This window comes from Lepisosteus oculatus, chromosome 2, assembly GCF_040954835.1.
Source record: "Lepisosteus oculatus isolate fLepOcu1 chromosome 2, fLepOcu1.hap2, whole genome shotgun sequence".
Lineage (NCBI taxonomy): Eukaryota > Metazoa > Chordata > Actinopteri > Semionotiformes > Lepisosteidae > Lepisosteus > Lepisosteus oculatus.
Window position 1 is genome coordinate 25,520,008 of NC_090697.1, and position 25,781 is coordinate 25,545,788.

At 37.2% G+C, this 25,781-nt stretch overlaps 1 protein-coding gene and 1 non-coding gene across 4 annotated transcripts in view; both read left to right on the plus strand.

Annotated features, from left to right (window-relative positions):
- Nucleotides 1-649: 649 nt before the first annotated feature.
- The window catches only part of hs1bp3 (HCLS1 binding protein 3), a 32,723-nt gene continuing 7,591 nt past the window's right edge, over nucleotides 650-25,781 (plus strand). Inside the window, exons 1-5 of one of the 3 annotated variants that reach the window (XM_015357445.2) lie at nucleotides 650-841; nucleotides 5,374-5,539; nucleotides 9,521-9,728; nucleotides 12,148-12,358; nucleotides 24,165-24,310. In XM_015357445.2, coding sequence (XP_015212931.1) covers nucleotides 798-841; nucleotides 5,374-5,539; nucleotides 9,521-9,728; nucleotides 12,148-12,358; nucleotides 24,165-24,310 — 775 coding nt within the window. In that variant the 5' untranslated portion in view covers nucleotides 650-797. Of the gene's footprint in view, nucleotides 842-1,872; nucleotides 2,086-2,133; nucleotides 2,206-5,373; nucleotides 5,540-9,520; nucleotides 9,729-12,147; nucleotides 12,359-24,164; nucleotides 24,311-25,781 lie in introns of those variants that run through there. The other 2 variants (XM_069199117.1, XM_069199118.1) reach the window with 2 other exon arrangements.
- On the plus strand, nucleotides 1,602-1,683 carry trnas-aga (transfer RNA serine (anticodon AGA)). Its single transcript has one exon. It is a non-coding gene; the product is annotated as a tRNA-Ser (tRNA).

The following is a 25,781-nucleotide window of genomic DNA, read 5'->3' on the forward strand; positions in this document are numbered from 1 at the left end:
GAGGGGGCGGCGCTAGGGGTATTTGTCCCAGTACCTATTAAATCGCTTACTTTATCAGAACGAAAACTGGGGAAAAAGAATAAGGGGGAATCCAGATGTTTCAATATATTTGCAAATTCCTCTTGGACAAAGATTTTAAAGACCAAAAAGGACAAGTCCAGGAAAAAACGGAACCATGCTGATCCCTATAAATAAAAGCGAATGTGTAAGAAAATATTGTAGCGCCCTCGCCCGGTGGTGAGGAGGAAAGGCACCTAGGCACGCAGGGTACCGCGAAGCAGGCTTGGAGTTGTAGCCGCGGGGAGTCTGAGGGTCAGCACGATGACCAGCAGCTGACCCTGCTTATGTAAATAGTGTTATGTTAGTTTAAGTGTCCTGTGTAGCTTTGTAAGTGTGTAGTCTTCTGTTAACGAGTTACCATCCTAACCCTTTGTACGTGTTCCCTTGGTCCCCTTATGTGTGTGTAAATCCTGTTTGGTTTTGGTTTAAAAGGAGAAAAAAAGCGGTTGCTCGGTTCGCTATCTCGTCTCCACTTGTCTTTTATCCTGTGTGAATTAAAAAACACTACATTGGTGTCAGAGCAGGATGGATGGACAACCCGTGGCAGGCGCTAGCGGACTCTGTCAAGCGCCGGCTGACCCTGACAGTAGAGACCGAGCCCAGGGGCAGCGAACACTTGGAGCCTGAGCAATTCCTGGGTGCAAAAGGTGGCCACAGCCTTTACACTACCCAGTAGTGGTCCCGCCGGTGGAACTGGGGCGACTGCCCGCTACTCCCGTCCAGCGGATGCCCCAGAGATGCCCTCTCCGCCGGAGCCGGTCAGCTGTTCCCACCGGCGCGGGTACGACCCGGTCGCTACGACGGGGAAGCGCCTTTGGAGACATACGTACAGTACCATTTCAATTACCCTACATGTGTCCAACATTACATTTTACCAGGCTAAATCCGTGTTGTTTTAAAATCATTTTGAAATCTTTAAAAACTTTTAAATCTCCGTTTATAATTGACTTTATGACTACAGTTTAACGGTGACAACATCTGACGACATTTGTAATGACTTTGCTAAAGGTTGTATATTTTTCAAGCAGTAATAAACGTAATTAGTAATTTCGACGTAATTAGTCGAAAACGTCACCGTCTGGGTCATTGGAACCCTTTCTGGACCCGTTTAACCAGTTTGCTTTAAATAAACCGCTCGTGGGATTTAAAGTTGGTTGGTATCTAATCGATAATTATACTTTCTCCATTTGGAGAGATACGCGAATACATTACTGGCGGTATGTACCCGAGAAAGTGAACATTCGTTTGTTCTAAATATTGTAAATAGGCAGTACATTCATATACTTTACGCAATACCTATTCATCAACATCAGCAAATATAAAATGTGACTGTATCGTGATCAAACCAACAACACATTTGTTAATAGTTTTTTTAATAGTTCTTTATTTCATAAGCTCGCAGAGGACAATGCAATCGAAATGCATGCGAATTTAGAAATGTCTTTAAAAATATTCAAAGACCATTTTAAGAAAGAAAGAAGGGAGGAAATCGGATTGTTTTTCCGAATATGGTGTATGTTTCGGAAAGTGTAACAACAGCAGTAGTCGTGGCCGAGTGGTTAAGGCGATGGACTAGAAATCCATTGGGGTCTCCCCGCGCAGGTTCGAATCCTGCCGACTACGAGAAGATTTGTTTTTGTTTGCTCTTTAATTATATAGATTATTGCGCTCTTCACTACATGTGTTTAAACCCAACGATAAATTAATTTGAATAGATATTTAATTTACTTTAATCCGCCATGTTTGCAGAGCAAAGCGCAGCGCAGCACGTTGGCCATGCCCACAGCGACCTTTGCCTGATTTGCCAGAGCCGAGTTTTCAAAACTGCACGGATGGTAATCTCGTGACTCCGAGTCACAGATAAAGGGGTCGGGCTGAAGACTAAAATTGTGTTTTTTTTCCCAGTGAAATACAAAACATAGAGGCACAATAAACACGTTTAAAAAATAAAGTTGAAGAAGCTTTGTATCAAATTACGGATACACGTCGCTTTTGCACCATGCCTGACGGACTTGTTACAAGCAGGTAGGAGAAAGAAAAAAGAAACGAAAAGTTTTGAGGAAACTCGGTTCCGGAGCATCTCAGAGACGCATAGAAAAAGGAAAAGCGATCTGTGTACTTTATCGGGTTTCTTAATGACACAAAGTAAGAAGTGTGTGATGTTTTAAGCGTAAACGTTTAAAGACATCGAGGTACCTTGTTTGTTGTGGTTTTATGAGCTGTGTATGCAAAACACATAGTTTATTTAAAAATATCGGTATTCGTTTTGTTTTCTATTCGGGATTTGGACAGTTCCGCAATTTAGCGTGAATAAAAAAAATCCTGGAATATAGTTTAGAATGAGTGCTCCCCTTCACTCACTTAATATGGGTACAGACACTACAGTACTGTAGTAATTTTTGTAATTAGGTATTACAAACAATTTACGATAGTTGCTGAAAAATTTTACTGCAGTATTCTGGCAAAGTATCTTCAGAATATTTAATCTTCCGGTATTTTTTAAACGACAGAGTAAAATAATAAGAATTATATTTATTATAATGTTAATAAGTGGCCCAGATTTTCACCGTGCAGTAGCTTCGTTTCCATTCAAATTAAATATAAATTGCGTCTAATAGTATTACTGTACGTGTGCGTCCCTGCTTACTGCTAGAATTTTAGGTCAGAATGATTTTTGACACATTTGGTTAATTAAGCCGTTAAGGATAAATTCAGTCATTATTATGGAATTTTTTAAGTACTGGAATGCTATCAAGATGCCAAGGTTGTAGGGTCACCATATTTAAAAAGAGAGAGAGAAGACTCCATTGATGACGTTTTATGATATTTGAAAATTCCTCCCTAAACAGAGATTTAAAGACCTACAAGGTGGACATGTTGGGGAACAATCTGACATATAGTAACCCTACAAGGCTCAGTACCCCTGGTTCCAGGCAGTGTGACTTAACTGTTTCAGAAGTAAGAGAGTCTTTATTTGCCCAGGGGGGCAATTTATTGGTGTACAGACGGACAGTAAAAACAACAACAACAACAACAAAAACAATATACATACGTATTTGCATAGAGTAATGATATGGCTACAGGTGTGAATGAGAACTTCATACCTTTTTGGAGTTGGGGAGTTGGTTTCTGTGTACTGATGGGAGTAACTGGAAATCAGCAAGAAAAGGGTGTGAATGATCTTAAGTAAAGAGTGCAAATATCCAATCAGGAAACAGTAGAAATAAAAAATTACCCTTTTTCAGATGTTTGGTGTCTGTGCTTAGCTGAGGAGTGAAAATACAGTCTGAACACCCCTGAGTCAGAAACCCTCAAAAGGATCCTGAATAAATCTGCACCACCGGTGTCAAACCCAATACCTGAAGTGCATTGTGTTTGCTTTGTTCCGACCTGAGTAGACAATTAAACAATTAACCTAATTATTTTCTGAATAAGGCATATGTTTGATTTTTCTTAAGGCCTTTCATAGCTTATTACACCATTAAAGGTACAGCTCTCCAGAAATCACATAGGACCCTGGTTAGAAGTATTTAAATTAAAATATGGCTAATTAAATAATTAGACCCACTATATAACAGAACATTGCTGCAACAGAACCAGAAGACACCGGAAACTCCAGGAAAGTTTGAGACCCCTGGTCTATATAGTCCATTGGCCAGTAGGTACTAAATCATTATCAGGCACGACTTGTTGTGATACATTTTGTATTGAAGATCAGGTTCTGTCTTGTTATTTCTCAAAGGGAAAGCTACAAAAGTCACCCGAGGTCTGCAATGTAGTTACTGTAAGTAGAGGTATGTAAGGTCAATGTTTCACTAAACGTTACCTGTACATGTGGAGAACATCTTAAATTTATACACATCTCTAGTTTAATGTAGTTTAAAAATGCATCTCTCTCTTGCTTGACTTCTGAAATTCTCTAAATGTTAAATGGTTAAGCTAGCAGCCTCTTTAGACCTTTTGATTAAACTTGGTTTCAAAAGCCCTCTGCTGTAGAATTGTTGCTGTGAAGAAACCAAGCAGTCAAAGCACCATCCAGAGGTTTCTACATTTTCTGTCTAAGCAGCACTTAACAGGTGATCAATAACTGATGTGAACCAGCGGTGGGAGGTGGTGGGGGGGGTTACCACTGCATATGACATTCCCAATTACTTATGTGCCTCATGACTGAATGAAAGTAGGGTTGAAACTAGGAACTGATTCAGGGACGATGCTAATTAACCAACTCCGTCCAGCTTCTTAATGGTTGGGGGAGGAAACCTCGGCAATCAAATAGAGATTAATTGGAATTAATAAACTCAACAGATCAGGGATAAAAACACTGCTGTAGAGTATAGTGTAGAATAAGAATCAGAAAAACGTTTGGAAGAATTTAGGGGTAGAAATTAAACTTTCCCTCTTTAGAACACTTTCCATTTAGTGTGACATCAACCTCTCTCATATACTGTAGTTTGAAAATTACTATGATGTATTATATGTACTGTAAAGTTTATGGATTTTATCACATGCAGTGACACATATATTTTGCATTCAAAGGACAAAAATTTAAAAACAATCATCAGCCAAACAAAGCTAAATGCGTAAACAAAAGTCATTTAGCTTAAACAGATAAATGTGAAAAATACAAGGGTCATTTGCAGTCTAATACACTTCAACCAATAATGAGCTTACTGGAAAATCTAAATATAGTAGGAAAATAAAAAAGGTAAAAAATATTGAATGTGGAAGTATAACAGGGAAGATCTAAAAAATCTTGAAAAGGAAAATGATTATAGCAAAAAAAAAACATTTGACAGAGTGTATACACTGCTGTGGGGTTCCCAGTTCCCGTCCTGGAGAATTCCTGCAGGTTTTACAGAACGGGTCTTTGTAAGTCAGCGGCAAATTCAACTTAAGCCCATAACTAGCCCAGCTAGAAGAGGTATGCTGCTGGATGGCAGTCTGGGACCCCTGGATAGGATTTTGACACCCCAGGAATCGTTTTGGGAACCCTGACCCCGCAATTTAAATCCCCAACACACGTTTTGGGAACCCAGGTTCAGAATTTTGATGCCCCAGGACTCATTTTGAGAACCCTTAACCCGAAAATTTAACACCCTGGGACTGCGGTGTACACTGATCATTTGGTGCAGATAACCTTTCTGAATGTTGCCTAAAACTGTGTTTAGGCAACAATACCCATTTGTTTTCCAAGACATGACTGGATGAGATCAATTAACTACTTACTAACAACCAAGCTCGATGGGCTGAATGGCCTCTGCTAATTTTTTACAACTTTGTTGTTATGTTTACATTATACGCTTTTCTTTTTAGGCAACTCCAAAATGAAGACACTGGAATTGACCTCTGTGTACCGGTGTATCAGGAAATCCGAGGCTCCATGATGACGGGTCACGTGGAGTATCAGATTGTCGTGGTCTCTCGTCTGGCAGCATTCAAATCAATAAAGCATAAACCCGAGGATGTTGTGCAGCTTGTGGTACGTTGCAGTTAAATATTAGCTAATGAAAGCCTTTGAAGAGGGATGTTAGCATTCTGTGCGTCTCTGAAAGCTGTTATGTTAGGTGTTTCAAATGATGGGCTCCCTACTTAAATAAAGACGTTTTTAAGTGCTGGAAATGTCACATCTTAGCCTCGCTTTGACTTGCTTGAATATTTTACTGAATTGAAAATGAAGGTTTGTTTGTGGCTGGTGTTTGGTTTTCCTAAATTTACTTGTGTGTTAGATGCTGTTTTTGTAGCGGCCACAAAATGTTTCCTGTAATGAAAACATTGAGTGAATGAATGAAGTGTTTGTGTTTGGCTGAAAGCATTAATCTCCATGACTAAAATACTGCAAGTTTTCGTCAACAAACTGCTAGATCAGAACTTCTCAACTGCAAATACATTTCAGGTGAAACACCTGATTGAGGGCAGTTTTGAGACGTGGAAACTGGTAGAGGGTTGATACTAATTTCAAATCCCATTTGACCTTTTAACTGCTAAAAGGTAAATTTAGAAATATGCCCTAGAAAGAAAACTGAAATCAAATAGACTGTGATTAAGAACTTATCTGGTGCAAAAACCAGAAGAGACAGTGTTCCTTCCAGACCAGGGCTGGAACCCCCTGACTTGGACCGTATTGTAATAATGTGTACTGTATAACACACACTGAAATGTTGAAACTCCCTTCAGGTGTAGAATGGTTACAGTCCAACAGACAAACATTTTTTGCTGTTTCTCTTCTGAGAGACTATCATATGCCACATACTTGGTTTTACAGCTTTTAAAGAAAAGGGAAGATGATTGTATATGAAAATGAAATAATTTATTAATTCATTTGGTTTATATATTTTAAAATTCTACAGTGTTCATATGTTGCGTGTAACAGTGAAAAAGAATGACTTGTACCACACACTTCACTGTCCTGTGGAAATAAGTTGTATGAGATGTATTGTGTATCCATGTAGCTGTATCCTGTGAAAGGAAGAGAGATCCCTGGAACATACAGTATAAAAGGTTACAAATGAGAGGTGGATTTTATGTAGCCATTTTAGTAGTAGCTAGGTAATATGAGGCATTTATCCAGGCAGTCCTTGAAAGAAAGTAGAATACTTGCTTTCACGTCATTGCTGGGCATGGCTTGTTACAGGCTCCCACAACCCTTTTTTTAAAGAAGTGTAAATCTTTTCAGTTTTAAGTATGTTTCCAGGATGTACTGGAGGATGTAGGCATCAATTCCTCTACCTAAGATAAGATCACTTTTTTAGCCATATATAGTTTATTGTATTAGGAATTTGTCTTTTCGCATGCCCCAACTTGCTCTCCATGAGACACACAGACAGGGAGAGAAGCTTGGGGTCAGAGCGCAGTGTCAGCCATTTATGCAGCACCCCTGGAGCAACTGGGGTTAAGGGCCTTGCTCAGGGGCCCAACAGAGTAGGAGTCCTCTGCCAGCCGCAGGATTTGAACTGGCAACCTTCCAGCCACAGACACGGAGCCTTACCCACAGAGCCTCTGCTCTAACAGTTAAGCTAATCATCCAAGTCCAGAGGTCCAGCAGTTCTCTTTGAAATATACTGTCAATCAAATGTTGTAATGATCGTTGCATCTATTTTTGTTGTTGTTGAAAGACAAGCATTTTGTAGATGCAAGTAAGCAAATATATTAAAGATTGTCTGTGGTGTTAATAATGTCATGTGAATTACACACTTCCCAAAGGTCTTAACAACTTAAAGGGATAATGAAAACATGAAAAAAGATAAATCTACCCACACACTGTACTCTCTTCTCCCAAATCATACTTTTATTATCCCATCAAATGCATATAAGTAACAGTCAGTATCCAGAGGATCTTCTTCAGGATGTGACTAACTAGTGCAAAGAAATGTTCTGTGTAAATAAGCCTTCTTGTGCTATTGCTTGTTTTCACCACAAGAGGTCACTGGTACTCTGCAAAGCTTGAGCTTGGGTGCCTTGATAAATGTATAATTTAAGTATTGAAGACTACTATTGCCTTGATTACACATTTCTAATCTGTACTTCATTTCAATTTTGAATTCAAGGTGCTTTATTGGCATGACCCTATTAGTGAAATCAGTGTTGCCAGAGAGCAATTTTAAGTGGAGATTGAGTTGTTTACATAACCTTGTGCTTGTGTGGCCATTCCATTTTATAAGAGCCCAGGGTGCTTTTCTGTAAGAAGCCAGAGGTCTTAATGGCAAAATGGAGGAACATTACTTAAAGTACTAAGAAAAACAACTGTATATACTACTTGTTTCTAACCATGATGCCAAGTACTCTTTGGCAAGCTTTTCACTACATACCGTAGGCCTTTGTTTTTGTTACTTTTGTTTCAGTATATCTGATGTCATTTTGAGACCAGTATAGCGGATTTGCTGTGTTGCTTGTTAAGTCTAAAAAAATCAATAATTTTATCCTTCAGACTTTTAGACAGAGATTAAGCCATATGTCTTTGGACTGCATTCCAATTGCATACAGTAGATATAGAGAAGAACATGACATTCTGCAATTTCCCTCACGGGATCAATACAGTATCTATCTATTAATAACTGACACACATCCTTTGCACTAATTACCTCAGGTGCATTTCTGGCTTCTTGTTGCTTTCTCAATTAATATATGGTGACAGGATCAGTTTGGTTGACTGTGGTTAGCTAAAATATACAGCACCAATGTCCAAACAAGGCCCGTGCTCTGGTCAAATGGAAATTGGAACCAAGAGAACAATTAGATATTAATGCACATATTTCATTTTTTAATGTGTAATGATAACAATGGTTGCAAACCATTGGTTCGGAAGCTATTTGGCCAACCTAATCCATTTGGGAGTTAGTAGCTAATTGATCTGGGAATCTTATCCAGTCATTTCTTGAACAAAGCCGGAGTATTGGCTTCAACAATAGGGCTGGGTAGCTTGTTCCACACTCCCATGACTCTGTGGGTAAAGAAACACCTCCTGTTCTCAGTTTTTAATGAGATTTCACTTAGTGTCCACTTGTTTCCTTGGTTTATTTTGTTAATACCTTTGAAGCTTTGGAGTAATTGGATCTTAATGAAGTAGGTTTGTATAAGGCAACAAGCACAATATATCTCTCCCTGCCCTTACATGAAAATTCTTTGCATGTTTATTTGCTATAGCAATTCTCTTGAAACTAGAGGCTTAAGTCACAGTGTAATGAATTTTTTTCCTATCATTTTTCTTTAGAAAAATCAGATTTTTCCCACATGTTTTGGTAAATGGTGAAAGACACTTCACATACTGTATTGTTTTAGTTAGGAGTTCTGGATTAGCTTGACTCGCTACCGCAGTGCATCTCTTACCCCATCACCACAGAGTTGATGACGACACACGCGTCTTTCACAGTGTCTGGGCTCATGCTTGAGCCTGCAATGCCAACAGCAGAGTTAAGGAATGGGGCGAAGGAGTAGCTGGCAGCTCCCTTTAACATTCACAGCTCACGGAAATCTGTGGAAAACGCAACCAGCTTCATGACTGCGCAACTCCGGCAGCACTTGGCTAACAGCTTACCGCACCTAGGAGTACTCAGGCTGCTATCAGCTAATGACAATTCAAACCAACGGTCTCTGGAGTATAAATCCCACCCTGAGCACCCATTTAAGGCCTGTACTGGCCAGGCCCTTTGGAAGCCCAGTGCACTTCACAGCTCTTGCAGCTTTCAACACCCAGTTACATTGTCCTATAATAAATATAGATGCATGATTGTACTACAGTATGCACCTAAGTGTGATATACTGTATAATGGATATATACAGTGTGTTATAAAGCAAAAGGATAGGGTTGCCCAAGTTGTTATACTGTATAAAGTATTAATTTCAAAAACTAAAAGATTGCTAGACCTGAATGTTCACCTCTTCATGTAGCCTAATTCCATTTCACAGTTGTGCATATTTGGTTACTTGGTTATCAAAAATGTACCGTCATTCTTTTTTCTCACAGGTGTCTAAAAAGTACAGTGAAATTGATGAGTTTTACCAGAAGCTTGTGGCTCATTATCCGAAAATTGCCCTCCCTGCCATGCCCAGGAAGGCTCTGTTCGTGGGTGATATGGACATCAAGGAGAGAAGAGTGACGTTTGATGAACTGGTGAAGTTCATCTCTAAGAATACAACACTTGCAACCTGTCCAGAGTTATTGGAATTCCTAGGTACATTTTATCATTGTCTGCTTGGAGTTTGTATGTTCTCCCTATGTGTTTCCTTTGGTTTTCTCTGGGTACTCCGGTTTCCTCCCACAGTCCAAAAACATACTAGTAGGTTAGATGGCTTCTAGCAAAATGGTGCCTGGTGTGAGTGTGTGTGTTTGTGTCTGTCTGCCCTGCAGTAGACTGCCTTCCTGTCCAGGTTGCACCCTGCTTTGCTTGTTGCTTGCCAAGATAGGCACCAGCTCCTCCACAACACTGTGTGTTGGATAAACAGTTAAAAAGTAGATAGCCGATTTGATCATTGTCTAGACAAACGAACTGGTGACAGAACAGTGAAAAATTGTCTATACACTTTAGAAATTAGAATTCGTGAACAGAACGGTTACAGATAGCTTTATGTTATCTTTAGTTTTGGCATTTTTAACTCTCTCCCAGTCATCATGGAGATTTACCTTTTTTGTATTAAATACTGTATTTTTGATTTCTAAAAAAAAAGCTTTACAGTAAAGAATTATACAGTTACTGCAGGGTGTGGCTTCAACATTAAATGCATACAAACGTGATATACTCCCATGAAGGCAATTTGATTACATTTCATATTACATTCTGTAGAAAAATCTGTTTTTAAATTGTATTATACGTTCATTGGAGAGTATCAGTTCAGACTCCACACAAGACCTATTTCATAACACTGAGAAGGGGGTCATTGTCCATTCAGTTATAATAATGAGAATTATGTGTTTGTAGCCAGTTCATATAGCTAAGATTGGATAAGCAGATAGGGTCTTGGCTTTCCTTTCCATTGTACTTCAGTTTTGGTGAATTTGTTCTCTTGAAGTTAAGAGGATTTCAGATGTTACCCAGGTAGCCCTGACAGACTATTTGAAGCTCTGCTCACTCATTCCCAGAAAGGAAAAAATAAACTGAAGCATTAGAACATTTCTTCCTGCATGCCAAAGGTGCACGTCAATACAAAGATGTAAGTAGAAATACATTTCAGGGTCTCGCACAGTAGGCAAATTGCCCAAGAGCAGGCTGAGCTTCATATTCCAGCTGTCACGCACGGTCTCCCAGGAGCTTGCAGGCATGAGGTGCTTTCACCGAGGCCTCTCCAATGTCCGACGTCCTGCCATGTGCTCGTTGCTTGTCAGGAGGGGCTTCAGGTCCCCCACAACCCTGAATTGGAAGAATCAGAAAATGGATGGCTGTACAGTGCTGTGAAAAAGTATTTGCCCTCCTTGTGATTTTCAGCATTATCACATATTTTCACATGAATGTTAATAAGTCTGACTAATCCTTTTAGACTTAATAAGAGGTAACTCCAATAACTGCTACTAGACATTATATGTAGTAATTGATTAGTATCTTGCAGACCTGTGAAGGAGTTTTGGCTCACTCCTCTATGCAAAACCCCTTAAACTCAGTGCCATATGTGGGTTCTCAAGCATGAACTGCTTGTTTCATGCACTCCCACAACATTTAGGTCTGTACTTTGGCTAGGCCATTCCTAAAGTCTAAATATCATGTTCTTCAACCATTCTGATGTCGACTTGCTTATGCGCTTTGGATCACTGTCTGTTTGTATCACTGTTTGGATCATGTCTTGCTGCATGACCCAGCAGCACTTTGGCTTCAGCTCACAGATGGATTGGCCTGACATTCTCCTGTAGAATTTTCTGATCCAGAGCAGAATTCGTGATTCCTTTATTAATGGCAAGTCAGCAAGACTGAGTCAGCAAAGCATTCCCAAACCATGACATTACCATCACCATGCTTGACCGTTGGTATGACTTTCTTACCATGGAATACAGTGTTTGTTCCCCCCCTGCATCAGACATAACAGGGTCCATGTTGGCCAAAAGTTACATTTTTGACTCATCTATCCATAGAACATTGTTCCAGAACTCTTGAGGATCGTCCAGAAGCATTTTGGCAAATTTGAGACCAGATCTCATGTTCAAGTAATAGGTTTATTCCATGCTGAAAAGAAAAGAAATAAAACACAATGACTTTTTCACACCTGAAGATTGGATGTTTGATTACCTTGCACACCAAAAAAATGAAAGAAACACCAAACTGTGTGTCAACTTCTTCTCTCAGATTCACCTCTTATATAGTTCTGCTACAATCCACAAAAAGATCTGATACAATTCACAGCTGAAAAATGTGCAAATATTCAGAAAATCAGACTCGAGGCAAACACTTTTTCACAGAACTGTGTATATAAAAGGTGAATAGTAACTTAGAAAAGAATGCAATTTCATATTTGGGGCAATATTCCCATTTTTGTTTAACCATTCTGAAGTCTTACAATTTGTTTCTGGTTTTGTGGAATTTTTTTACCTCTGAAAAAATAAATGTAAAGTGCTCACAACATCTCCTAGAGAGGACTGTCTAATCCTAGTCTGTGTTTTGTCTTCAGGAGTGAAGACTACAGATGTTGTTGACTTAAAGAGTAAAAATGTTCCTGAACAGGAGGAGGAGGAGGAAGGATTTGATTTCTTTTCTAAGGAAGAGGTCCTTCCTGCTGAGGAGATACCTCGACTGAGACAAAACAAAACAACAAAACTCTGCAAACCCCCAGATGACGATGAAGAAGTAGAAGAGAGCTTAGATCCATTAGGGATCATAAAGTAAGACCTTTTCAACTTTGTCTAAAAACTAACATTATGTTTGTTCTTTAACATCAGCTGAAAGAGGTGTGGTGCAAAGGACATTATGTCATGCTTGGTACTGTAATTCCTGTAAATATGCATTTTGTTGCAAAGTGAAGGGAGAATAAACAGGGATGACTCATTGGGTCATTATTTAAAAACTTTTGCTATATTGGATAGAACTCGCTGTTTACAGATGTTATTATTTCTATACCTCCCACCTCCCACCTTCCTCCATAACCAATACAATACTGTACAAATAAAAAAAACACCTGAACTCCCTTTGGCCAGTTTCCAATCAAGGACGCAAAAGAAAACCAAATGATGACAGATTTCAGGATTGTCAGTGGGAGGTAATGCAGAAGCTCAAAACACAGCTCCAGCACCTTTTTATTTACTGTACAGATAAGCCATCAAACCATTTTTTGATACTGTAAGTGGTGCTGTTAGAATCACTGCCTAACAAGAGTATCGGGTGAGAACTGAAAATACCTCATTAAGAATGCTGGACAAAAAAGATGCTTGTTTCCAGAATGTGACTACCTCTGGACACTTCCAAACCATTTGATTAATAAGTGCCCAATATAATGCCTCCCACCCCAGGAAGAGTGTACACAGTCTAGGAACTCCAAATATTGTCTATGTGTAGTCAAATACACAAATACAGACATTTTAAGTGAATCATTTGGTAACTATGGTTTTGAAGGAAGAATTTATATTCCCCAAATTCTGTCCAAGGAAACATTCAGATCTGCACTCCTGATGATAACATTTCAAATGTTTAAGCAAGAATCTTTGTTTCTCAGGCATGGAATAAAGAAGATTAATTATCCCTGTTATAAAATGTGCATGTTTCAGTTTGTGTATAGCTGTGGTTGTCAGAACTCAGTCCTAATCTCTTATGAAACTTTCAAAAATTAGATTTTACATTGAATACCCAAATTGTATGTGGGGTATAGGGTGACTTGATCATGCCTCTGAACCCCTTCAGCCCCACCCACACACAAAGGACACCCATGATTTCATGTGACTCTCTTTATGCATATTACACAGTTTTTTAAATAGAAAAGGCAGGAAACATGTAAGACACAGGTGTGTTACAGTGCCGAGCTGTGTGTCAGCCTTGAAAGTTAAGGTTAGAGGCCAACTTATTTGACAAGTCGGTTTGACAACTGAACCAACAGCTCAGAACAATCAGAATTTCATGTGGCCATCTCCTAAAGAAGAGCCATATCTAGTTTCTGATTAGTAAATAATCAGTCAGCAATTGCAAGAAATTGAGAGACAAGACTGAGAGAGCGACAATCCTTTAAATGTTGTAAATATTTGCTAGTGAAGGATGGAAGTAGTCTTGCTTTTTTATTTACTCTTTTACTGACAGATTAACACCCCCTCAGTTCTGCTAGGGTTCGGCTTTTCAGAAAAGTACTTGTATATTTCATATTCTCTCATCTTCTGCAACTGGAGGTATAAAAATGTGAAGTGTACCAGGGTTTCACTGAACAGTGGTCACTCATGGGGGCAAAATTATATTGAATAGAGAACCTGATAGTATTTCAGAAACATTTATTCTTTTATCTTTTAATTTAGTCCAATGCATTTTGAAAATATTGCCTAATGCTGCTAAATGAAACATCCATTCATAGTTCTCCATACAAGAAAAGACCGTGCGATATAATCTGTCTACTTAAAAGCGCTGCCTTGTTGCATGGGGGCACCAAACAGCAGTGAGTCAGAGTCTTAATATAGCCACTCATTATCTCATCGATAACCCTCCTTGCCCTTGGTGTGAGACAAAATGCTGAATCAATGGACTTAGAGCATGAGTTTCCAAGCTGGTCCTGAAATGTTCATAATGCTTTCTCTGTAGAACCCAGGTTGACTTAAAGTTTCCTTCAAACCTTTTCAGGTGACATGCATCATCTTTTGAGGTTCAATGCAGCTTTCAAAAAGCAAGGTTTTAAGTAATTGATTTAAAGCCATCTAAAAGAAAAAGAGTTGGGCCATCTAATAAAATGTATAATTAGGCTTCCAATATTTTCCAACAATCATAAGCCAGTTCAGCAAAAGTATATCATATGGTATTTACTATTTTATTTCTCATTAAAACAGATGCTGTATTAAATGTAATGTATTATACTTTGCATTAGACAGCCTTCATTATTGTATACTGTACAGCACTGTCATTTTGTAATACTTAAACATGAATCACGTCTGTTTGTTGAAGTACTCCATGCTTTCTTCATGACATTTTCCAGTGACGTTTTTAGGGTTGCCAGCTAGGATCGTACTGCCACAGCCACAGTATAAGGGCAGTAAAAAAAAAATCAGGATTTTGTTTCAGAAAAGTTAACCTGACTCCCTTTTGGAGCACTTACTGTATATACAGACCTTATGATCATTATAAATCCTTAATACTTTTCTTAATTCTTCCAAAAAGAAAAACATGACTTAACATTCTTGCAACAGACACCAATCCTGCCTCTGCCACACCCTTTTAAAATGAGAAAGGAGCCAGCTAATTCCTGACAGCTGGAGCCTATTAGACAGGAAATGAACCATCAGTTACCTCTTTGACTCTCTGGAAATGTAGTCCTGTAACTTGCCTGCACAGGAGAAAATACAAATATTTTTAAAGAGACAGGGTTATACAGGGTAATGGTTTCTCAAGACTAGGCCCAGAGACTACTCCCTCCGTAACCCTGCACATACCTCATAACATTATAAACAAATGTAATACGCTGCATCAGTCTATGAGATGTACACTCTAACACAAAATCATCTTACGAAAGGGTTTCTGCTGTGCGGCAAGTCTGATATATATTGTATGCAGTGTCATGCATGTGATAAATTAATCAAACTACAACTTGATTGGACCACAAAATTCAGATGTCTTTGAGAGTTGCAGATATTTGTTTCTTTTATGTCCTGAATTATCATGGAATGACCCATGAAAGACTGATGAAAGAAATTAATGTATTTAGAAATGCTGAGCATACATCACTTTTCCCTGAAATGACATTTTTAATATTGATGGCTTAACATTTCACTTGGTTTCAGTGAAGATGCCCATGAAGTCCTTAAAATTAAGGCAGCACTTTGTAGAAAAATACAGTAAGACAGAATTCAACTGACTGGCTTTATGCCATAGGGGTAGTGCAGTATGTTTATCGGGAAAATAAATCTTTTTATATTACACTTACAGTGCATTGTAACAGTATTCATCTGCTTCCAGCCATGTCCTATTTTGTTTCAATTACAAATGATTTATGCACATTTTATAAAATATTTTTTCATCAAATTCTGAATGCTCAAACAAAACACTTTTACAGATGAAGGAAGTTTTCTGCAAAAGCTGTAAAGGAAAATAAATAAAAAAACTAAAGTATTCTGATTGAGTATTTACCACATTTTGCTGTGACTCAACTTTGCAAAGTTAAGTTGCCTCTGTCTGTGTGCAATAATTGTAGTTCACAATATTTCAGAATATATACTGTACATCTGTCACAGAAAGGTGCCTCAGTCAATTTCAAGTAATGATTCAACCATAAGGACCAAGAGCTTTCCATATAACTCAAATATAAAGTTGTAAGTTGAAAGCCGCAGATAAGGAGAACAATATACAATCCAAAGACAATGAACATCCTTTAAGCCTGGTGATTATTAAGAAGTAGAAGGTATATTGTATAACCCAGACACTTGAGGATGATCCCCAAAACTGAGCAGCCAGTCAAGGAGAAAACTGGTATACAAGGCTGCCTTGAGGCCAATCTGTGACTTTGAAAGAGCTACAGAGTCCACTAAGATGGAGAAAAAAGTCCATGAGTCTCATCTCAGACTCTGTATGGAGTTTGCAATAAAGAATGTAAGTGATATGGCAAACATAACAAGAGATTTTGTGATGAACATTTGAACTTTTCAGACTAAATGCAGAGTGCTGTTTTGGACTTATGTGTGCAAAGTTGGTAGACTAATCCAAAAACAGTCACAGCTGTAATTGTTGCTAAAGTTGCTTCAACCAAGTATTTCATTAACCTCTTTCTGTCATAAAAGCATTCATTTTGAGCATTCAAATGTTGATTAAATATATACACTTGGAATAGTTGAGTGGTCAGATTTCTTTATGACAGGTCTACTAACTGAAATCCTAAAATAATGTTTAAGTGAAACATATTTCCTACAGTACTCATTGTCTTTCCAAAAAACTATACAAGAAAATACAGAATACATTTTACCATGCACAAAAACCTTTGAGTTAATCACAGCCAATTACTTTGGTAGAGCAGTCACCTTTACATTTACAGTAGAAGACATTATGTTGGTTTTAGTGTGCAGTAGCTTTGTCACTGGGAGTTCTACAGAGAACAAAGTAAGCTGTCAGCTAATGGGTGACTAACAGGAAGACATGGCCATAAGTGATAACAGCAGGCGATGTGTCAGCAGGCTTCTGTGTTTTATTCCTTGTGATATATAGGAATCTCTATTTTTAGCACTAGCAAAAAAAATCTATTGAAATTACTTTTAGATCTGAAATGGGACCAAAGAAGTATTGTTATCACGTTTTGTTTGACTGGTCACATTTTGTTTTAGTGGTTGGAAATTTACTTTAGATATTGATATGTCAACTGTTAATGGGTCTCTAAAGTGTTATAGATTGAACAGTCTACCCTCTGCAGACACTGTACCATTAGGGTTATGAGTTTGGTTCAGGATAAGGGTTTTAAAACTAATATGCAATTAATGTATCGAAGAAATTGGTTATTATCACATTAGTTATTAGTTATAAAATACAGTATATTATAACCATAAGACATTTCTAAATTGATTTGAATTTCCTAATATAAAACATTATAGTTTAATTGTGTGTTAATATGTATACATTAGGTATATATTACATTTGAGAACTTATGGCTTTAAAGCCACTACAGTACAGTATGTGTCAAATATTTTTTTCATAATCAAAATTTAAAGTTAAATTGTTTCCTGATTTACTCATTGCTGAAATTTGGAGATCATTAGGTACATTAGGTATATATTACATTGTACTTCTGCTTTTATTTTCATCTACTAATATTTCCCTTTAGTTGTAAATTTCCAAATGAATATTACATATAGTGGATTTAAACATGCATAGTGTAGAAACAGATTAAATGGAGCAATTGTTTCACTAATATCTAACCCACCACAAGTGCCACCTATGAATCGTCATTAGCCAAGGAATTACAGAACACTTGCTGCGTTTCAGGCAACGCATTTAGAAGAAATACTGCACACTCTGAGTGGCTGCATCTGTACATTAATGCACAGTATGGAAGCATTCTAGAGAAGGTTATTCAGTTATAGTAGTGGTCATTTAGGAATTTTCACAAGTGCAGCCTCTTTTAGGAGCCAGAATTACAGTGGGACAATTGTGGTACAACATGTAAGTACAGGCTTAATGTGACAGGGTTAACATAATTAATGTAGTTAGAAATTGTAGTTGTAAATGTAGTTAATAGTTATATATTAACGAATTATATTTAATGTAATTTGACAGCATAACACAAAATCCCCCAAGTAGTTTCCAGCATGACATATAATTTTAATCCAACAAGTATACAAAGTACACAAACAGTGTAAATTTTAGTTTGAAATAAATCTTCTCCTCTCCTTTAATGCTGAATTCTCTGAAGCAGAAAAATGTTACATTAATTGTAATATTAATATAAAAAATATTTGGATGCTGTAAGGATGACGGATGTTCTTAGTGATCTCCTTCATTTTGGTACTCCAAATGTTACCAAATTAAGACAATGTGCGTCTTTAACACCTTCACAACTTTCAATTTGACAGAGCTACAGTACATTTTGATATCAGGGTGTGAAAAAAGTCCAATTAGTTACAAAACGGTATGGCATTATATGTGAGACTGGTTTGCAGTGCTGTGGGTCTTATTGAGGACAAATCCTTTCTCATCAACAACTTACTTGGCAGCATTAGTCAATAAAATAGAGGTAGCCTTAAAGGTAGCCTTGACAACAGAAGATATCAAGATTATTATGACAAATGACATTTAATCTGAGTTTGGCTGATTCATTACTCTGTGTCCAATGACACCAGGGAGTGATTTGGACAGAAATGTGTTGTTGACAAATATCAGTTTGGTGGAGGTGAACTGATGCTGTAGAGTATAATTAATGCCCAGTTATAATCATAACATAAGAACTTAAGAGAGGTTTCTAATGGGCTGCCTAATGAGCCCATTTGGTACTTAGTACTTAATTAATCCAAAGACCTAAATATATCATAGTGTATGCTTTGTACGTGTCTGTAGCTGTTGTTGTTTTTCAAAGAACGTTAGTTAATTAAACCTGCCTTTTCTAGATGATCCTCTAATTAAATACTCAAAATTCTTTTAATAAACTTAGATGTAATAGAAATCAGACTTACTGGTCTAATTAGTTTGGTTTTGTCAGCCTTTTTATGGATGCGCACTACGTTATCAATTCTCTAGTCCGTGGGTACTACCCTTGTCCTTAGTGTCTGTCGGAAGAATTATGTAAACAACTTATGCATATCTTTGCTTATTTCCTTAAGTATAATGTTATGATACCATTGTGCCCTTTAAATATATTAATGTTGTACTCCTTCCCAATTCTTTATGTAGAGTATCTTGAAACTAGTGTTCTTTTCACCGTTAGAGAAGTTTGTTGGACCCGGACAGCTTTTTTTCCCCAAACAGTCATATTTTTCTTCACACAGGCAAGATTACAAAAGCATTCTTGTGCATAATGTTCAAGTGCTAAATTGGCTTTCACAAAAGTCAGATGTAAATCTTGTTGAAAACTAGTGAGATGGCGTGGGTCATCGTGTTTAACTACAGCTTTCTCAACCACAGTCTGCCCTGACTTTTCAGTTCTTGCAGCATCATTAAACATCTCTCTCACGCATGTGTGAGACATCTATGTCAGTAAATGCCTCACAAGCTGCAGGCCTGTGTCAAGGCACAAGATGGTCACAATTGTCACAAAGCGTCACTGCATCCTGCTTGTCCTCATGATGTATGATCCATACCAGCATGGATAAAACTTACTGTACGGTGGTTTTCACCTCTCTTAAACCTTTTCACATTTTATTGTCTAACAGTATTGAATCATAATATGGGATTTTTTGCCATTGGCCGACACAAAAAATAAATGTCAAAGTAAAAAACAAAATTCAACATATCCTCTTAAATAAATTATAAATATAAAACAGAAAATAACTTATTGCATAAGTATTTATGCAATATTTGCCATGACACACCTAAATAAGCTATGGTGCTAGCATTTGACTTTATAAGTCACATAATTAGTTGAATGGAGTCCACCTGTGCCACTTTCTTCCGCTTATTCCATTGAAACAAGAAATAAACAAGAAATGTTATTTGCTGTATGGGTCTTTATGGAATCGTAATATGATCTTAATCACAGTATTGAATTATTGCCTCTTGGTACTGTATGTATTGATGAAACATTAATTAAAAATAAGAAAACCTGAAAAATATTATTTTTTATTTCTGGCCTTAAGAGATGTTAAACTTTTTTATAAGATACATTAATATTCTTTTAAATCTGTGCATTTAAATGTAATTTAAGATCACTGTGATATGTGTATTTGTTCTTACTTCATGTTCTGTTATTTGAAGAATTATTTGTTTTTATATGCTCTGCCATCACTTTAAGGCAGAATCTGTGTAGTAATAAAATAGGGACATTAGAACATTAATCACACGACAAATTATCACCCACCTAATACTTAACTTTTTTTTTCCAAAGGGAAGGGAAAAGGTATATTATATATTACTCAGCAGTGCTATTTATATCCGTATTGTTCAGTCTTGACACACTGTTCCATGTCTGTTAAGGAGTGGGCAGTGAGAAAGAATAAAGAGGAAACTGCATTTGTGAGAGACAATGCAACATCAGTTCCCCCGGGACTGATATTCAGAATACAGCACTAGTATTTCTATTCTTTTCCCCTTCAAATACTGTACATCCTCCATTTATATAGATCAGACCTTTAGTGAGGACAAGAACATTGTACACCCAGCATCTTTTTCTGCAAACTTTCTTGTACATACTTAGGTTCATAAGAAGCCTTAATAGCTGTTATGACAAATAAAATCTGAGTATTCTTTTATTTATGTAACTTTATTTAGGACCTTCTTTTTTTCCCAGGAGTTTGAAAAAAGCAACACACAGGGATCTGGTTCTTTTGCCATGTTGCCATGGTAACTGTCCAGAAATGCAGTGACTCAGACAGGCCAGTAAAAATGCCGTCAGTAAGTGTGAATTGAGGAACACACTTTTAAAGAAATTGTCCTGTAGTCAGAACTTTGTATTCTTTTTTTCCTCTGTGTTTTTTAGCTGGTTGGCATTTTTCAAGTGCTTTAGAACAGCTTGTTCTTTACAGGTTTGAGTGGGGAGTTGCGTCAGTTGTGTGCCGACTGCAAAGGATCAAGTAGTGGTTAATTCCACCCTGAAAATTACAAGGAAATCAACTCTTTAACTTTCTTCTGATGTCACTTTTTCAGTTTTTACTAGCTATGGACACCCCAGGTGCCGAATGTTGGTGCGCTCACTTAATCCAGTCTCCAACATGATAATCTCACAAAAGCATTCTAATAAGTGGGATGTATTGCTTCCTTTTAGTGTTATTCTTTCTTAACTTTCATCAGGGTTAATATTCAACATGATTGAATCCCCTCAATCAACACTTTCACAAATGAGGTCACTGGAGTGTGTCACTGCTAGTCGTGAATGATCAATTAATTCAGATTTCATCAGAAATATTTAATGAATATCCACATAAATTATTTACTTAAAACCCCCCGTGCATGAAAAGATTGATATGCTTCTTTTAATACACATTTATTCCAGTTTTCGCAGTGACAACTGAAAATACTACAGCAAGAAACAAACTATTATGTATCTTGAAGAAATATTCCCAGAAAGGAAATTCTTTCTTGTAGAACTATGATTACAACACTGTGTTTTATTTTTCAAGTCATCTGAAATACAGAATACGGGCAGACATTAATTAGCATCTATGTATAGTGAAAGTAGTTTCTTTACCATGAGGAAGTTTCCAGGGAATGGTTTCAGAATCTAATATAAGACAAGAAACAAATAATAGAATCTGAGTTTGTTTTTTTTCCTCAGATGTCCTCATTATATAAAAATGTCTCTTAAGATTATGTATAACTACCTTTAAATTCCTTCTAAAATGACGCAGTTTGCTTAGATTATTGCTGTTCATTTCAGAATGAAATCAGCAGAAATAAGAACCTGGCTTTCTGTTATGAATTGGTAAACATTTTTTTTTTATTTATACTTGTGTTCATTAGTTCTTGGTTTACACCAGCCATGAATATTTAGGAATGCAGTACCTTTCCGTAAGAGAAAAACCCAAAAGGCCAGCTAAAATACAGGATGTTTCGGCTCTTGAGCCTTTTTTGTGTGATGCCAGCTACAAGAACTATCATTTTCCTAATAATAACTTTGTGAAATTAGTTTTCTTTTGATGCTTAACATATTTCATATACAGTATAGGATACAGAGCACAGGAGGACAGATAAGCCCAGCTGTGTTCATTGTGTCTGATAGCAGGCTGTTCAGGTAACACTAACAAGACAGAAAAAAGGCTGAATATTAAAGACGAGGTCAGTAGTGTGAGAAGATAAGTTACGATTGTAAGTGTGAAAAATAGAAATTAATCTTTTCATGATGCTTCCTGAAGGGGCCATTTGTGGAATGTAGAGATCTCAAAACCAAAAGAGCCATGCTGATCTTGTCTTCGACATGTTTGAAGTGCACTGGCCAAAACACTGCATTAAATAAATTGCCTCTGCCCTTAGAATGCTAAGAAGATATGTCCAGTTGCTTTCATGTCATTATGTTCAGTGGCTTGTTTTCACCACTCACTCATAAACAAGATTCAATTAATTATTTCATTTGAAAGATGTTTAAAATGTGAACAATCTGTTCCTTTCACTTAGTGACAGAGCTCAACGGCAATAATAGGAGTGCTGCAAAAGTGCCACCTGTGTTTTATTCTGTGTCATAAATGGTATTCATGTTTATACAGAATTGTTGCCAAGGAGCACACATTCTGTAAAAACATGCAGGCAGAAAGGCAGCTCTCGCATGGCTCAATTAGTAACTGTACTCCTCCCAGTGCAGGCTGAGCTTTGTGATTTAGGCATTGCACGATCGAACCTGGGACATATCAGGAGGCGGTTGTGACCTGGATTTCCCAAATGGGAGAGTGTCATTGGCTGAACACTGCCAAGGGTGTAGGTGGTCAGGACTTCCAGACATTAGCAGGATTGCGGTTCTGCTTTGAGGGATGCCGGACAAGCCTCCCAAGTGGGTGTAGAACTTCCTGTTCCAGACTTGGAGGGGCCTGCCTACACTTCCTCATACAACCCAGGGCAGGTTATAGGGTTTGCAGATCTAAGCTGAGACATGAAATACACACACACAGTTTGGCAAATCCAAATCAGGTTGGTTTTATGTTACAACAGTAAAATTAAAAGTAGGAAAGTCTCTTACTGTAACTGAGAAAGGCTTAACATATTAAATCATTGGGTAAGGGAATGAATTCCCTGGAGAGAGAGTCTGTTATTATACAAATGTTGGCTTGGACTACGGAGAAATGGCCCGAACATCAGAAGATTGTCCCTTGGCGTTACTGATAGACAAGCCCAGCTCAGAGTCTCTGTTTCCTTTGTAAATCAAGTGACCCTTTTCCTCTTCCTCTGCTTGTAAGTGCCAGGAAAATAGGAGCAGGGCCTTTGTAGAAAACACAAAGACAAGGAAGAGGGAGGTACTGTACCTAGGTCAGTGTAAGGTACACAGTGTTTCTGCTATTGAGGAGCTGTCATACAGAAAATTTAAAGTACCCATGAAGAGCCTCTCATACTAACGTATTTATGACACAAAAAGAACATGTCCTTGAATATGTCTGCATTTGGGCAGAGAATTTTAAAGTCATTAAATGAGGTGCACCTCTGCTTGGTCTCTTTAGAGAGTATTTTAAAAAAATTACCCTTGTGACTATGCATATCTGTTGAAATACTCTTGTGCTGTTATTTTGTTTTATTTCTCTCCAGTTCACACTGTGTCTAAAGATTCTACTGGCCTCTATTGTTTAAAATTCAATCCTGGTTCTGGAGGGCCCGTGCGTGTGCAGGTTTTCCAGGCCATGTTTCAGTTAAACCAGTGACCAGATCGTTTAGCTTGTTATGAAGTGAGGTGAAAACCTGCAGACATATCGGTCCTCTAGGACAAAGACTGGACGCCTCTGGTCTGAAAGATCCTGAGAACCCAGTGAAATCAAATTCTTTAGAATTTAATCAAATATAATTATATTAACGTACCTGACTATTTTCTTTTGCGCATATGTTGCGAATATTTACAGTATAGTGTACATTTTCTCACTCTTGTCCACAGAAAGTAACATATTCAGGTTGCTGAAGCAGCATTTTTTATTGAATTTAATATATCATTGCATATTATATAATAATTTAATATGGATTTTTTTTTCCATTCAGATGAGTATGATTCTTTAAAGAAGGTCTTTTATAATCTCAGGTTTTTTGTCCATTAAGATTTAATCTTTTGCCTAGGAATATATTTTATATACGGTATATATATATACACTAGTGTGGCATCAAAAGCTTTTTTATCTTTAAATAAGTTGACTTTTGTTTTGATTTAAGATATGCATATCTCTTATGGGTTTTTGTTTTCTTCATTGCCAGATCTAAAAAAATAAAGAAGCCAGCTTCTGAGCAACGGATAAAAGGGAAGTTTTCTTTGTTTGATGAAGAGGTGGATCCAGATGATGATTTGTTTGAACCAGCAAAGGTGTCCAGTACAACCAATAAAGTCCTCTCTGCTAAAGACAGTAAGTTTAAATCTATATAGTTGAAAATTGTTGAAAATGTCTTGATTCTTTTTAATGTTTTTAACCAAATTAAACTACTTGTTAAAAAATCAAGAACGGTTGCTTTCTGTGAATAGTTAAACATCAACCTCACACAGTACAGAGACAGGATATTTAGATCCATCAATGATGTTAACAGCAGTGAATGATGAAGATTGACTTGAGTATTTTGGTCTTAGAGTAATGCATAGTATAAAGATACTGGTTAAGAATAAAAGTAAACAGTGCAAATGAGCTTTGTGTCAAGACTAAGTAAACAATACCATCATGGACCATTAGACATAGAAATATTGGGTTGCTCCAGAGAAGATTGGAAGCATTATTATTTATTTTGACAGTAGCAGTTGTTTTTATTTTACTTGTCATGTGGTGCAATGTTATAACACAAGCACAAGTATCAAAATAAATGTTTATTAAACTCTTCTTAAAATTGTACTAATGTACCAAGATAAAACAATCTAAAGTACATCTTACACTATGCTACTAAGTTCTTAAGTAGTGATTTTATAATTGTGTTGTAAATGATCTCTTATCAATCATAGTTAGGATGAGGGTTAGCAGTAATTTAGTAGTAATTTAATTACAAACTGCTGTTTGTCATTCTGATGTTTGTGAAAAGTGTGAAAATGTATATTTTTCTATGATACAATTGCATTGCACGATCACCTTGTTAGATTCTGTAGCTGGTTGGCTGGGTTTTGTCCAACTCATAGTCTGAACTATTTGAAATGTGAAATACAACACAAACTCCACAAAGTGCTCACACAACGTAAAGTTGTTGTTTTTGTGCCATATTACTTTTATCAGGAAGATATGCAGAAAGAAAATACTGAAAACTGCACATCTTATTAGTTTAAGTAAAGCTATTCAATCAAATGTAAGCCCTCTAATGTGTGGAATTCGTTATTAGCAGGATACCTGCTTAAAGGGTATAGGAAAGTACCCATAAAATGGGTATAAATAATAAATCATGTCAGCTTTTTGTCTGTTTTCTGTTTCAGGAGCACAGGTTTTGCAGAAATTGGTTTGTTCTTTGGCATTATTAACTTAATTTGCACGTCAGCAGTAGTTCAGAACAATCTAAATTCCTTCTGTATCTACATCGTCATTTGCAATCACCAGGTAGAATAAAAGGTAGAATTTTGAACATTTGTGGATGATTCTAAATTAGTTTGGCTGAAGCTTTTATACAGCCAGGTCCGTTACTGAAGCAGTCTGAGTGAAGTACAGTACCTTGCTCAAGAATACAACAGCAGCGTCCCTAACAGGATTTGCAGACACAGTGATGCAGTTATGAGTGCTCCACCCTGCTGCCTTCAAGAATTGATGTATATAAATCTAACATCAGAAATTTAGATGTTTATGTGACATATAACAGTATTCATATTTAGCATGTACAGTATTTAATGTAATACACTCTCTCTGCAGTTAT